This window comes from Aplysia californica, unplaced genomic scaffold, assembly GCF_000002075.1.
Source record: "Aplysia californica isolate F4 #8 unplaced genomic scaffold, AplCal3.0 scaffold01141, whole genome shotgun sequence".
Taxonomy (NCBI): Eukaryota; Metazoa; Mollusca; class Gastropoda; order Aplysiida; family Aplysiidae; genus Aplysia; species Aplysia californica.
This window is the reverse complement of record NW_004798411.1, coordinates 108646-109856: the sequence shown is the minus strand read 5'-3', so window position 1 is coordinate 109856 and position 1211 is coordinate 108646. Positions and strand designations below refer to the sequence as shown.

The 1211-nt window shown below is 45.3% G+C and overlaps 1 protein-coding gene across 1 annotated transcript in view; it reads left to right on the top strand.

Annotated features, from left to right (window-relative positions):
* The window catches only part of LOC101845142 (GA-binding protein subunit beta-1), a gene marked incomplete at its 3' end in the record, with an annotated part of 11053 nt that overhangs the window by 4554 nt on the left and 5288 nt on the right, over positions 1-1211 (top strand). The window contains 2 exon segments of the mRNA XM_005111882.3: positions 35-230; positions 699-797. Of these exon segments, the coding sequence (XP_005111939.2) occupies positions 35-230; positions 699-797 (295 nt within the window).

Here is a 1211-nt window from a genome sequence, read left to right as displayed (position 1 = left end):
CTCTCCTTTCCAATCTTCTGTCCCCACCCCCCAGTTTAACCGTACCCCGGTGGACATAGCACTGGCCAACGGTCGCACTGACATTGCCCAGCTTCTGCAGCTACACCACGACGCCTCGGGCGTCATCGAGGACCCTGACACCATCACCATGGAAACGCCCGAGACGCTGGTCACGGAGACGGTGTCGACCAGCGAGGCCGTCGAGGGGCTGGTCATCGACACCGATAAGTGTGAGTGGCCAAATCAACGGGGTTTTTTTTGTTTTGTTTTTCCTGAGTAAAGTGTCAGGTTTCACACGTGGTTGGTTATTTTTTTTCCCCCTGATTAAAATTTTCGTATGGGTGGTTGGTGGATGCTCTGGTTTTGGTTTGCTCCTTCTTGCTGATCAGACATCTATCTTTCTTATCTCTCCTCCTTTTTTTCTTTGTATGGTAATTATAAGACCTAATTGTGTTGTAAATGCCGTAAAATGCTTACTAGAACAAGCGTCATAAACCACAAATTGACCACTTGTTTAAAAAATGAATACCGCTTTAACCAAAACCTGCGACAACGCCAGATTTTTCTTGCTTAGCTGGGTTTTGGGTCTAGCGAAGTTGCACAAAAAGAAAAAAATCCGGGACTTCATTTTCTTTCAGTTTAGCGCCGCTGTTTTTGAAGTAAATGTGTCTATCTGTGTGTCTTGTCTATTTGTACAGTGATCAAGTCAGAGCCTGACGACTCGACTGACCAGAGTTCCACATCTGTACTTGCCACATTGGCCGCCCTCGCCGAAGCAACAGCTCCCAACTCTTCCAGTAAGTGGCCGACGTTTGGTGGGTGGTTGGCAGCTGCTCTGCTGTGGTTTGCTCCTTCTTTCCTATCAAACATCTATCGTCCTTATCTCTCCTCCTTCATCTCTTTGTATGTTACTCTCTAGTAACACTTCCAATCTTCAGCACTTCTATGACCTATTTGTGTAAATATAAGGTGTAAAACTCTTACTAAATTATTTTAAATAAAAAAACCAAAGAACCCAAACCAAGTACATAGTGGTGCAGCAGTTAAACACTTGGCAGTCACGTGCATGAGACCTGAGTTTGATTCCAGGGTGGGGACAATTTGTATCCCTCTCAGCCCAGCTAGGGCTATTATTTCACCATGTCCCCCTAGAACTGTAGACTTTGAGTATTGTGAGTTGGATGTCGTTTACCAACTGTGTGCTTTCTCTC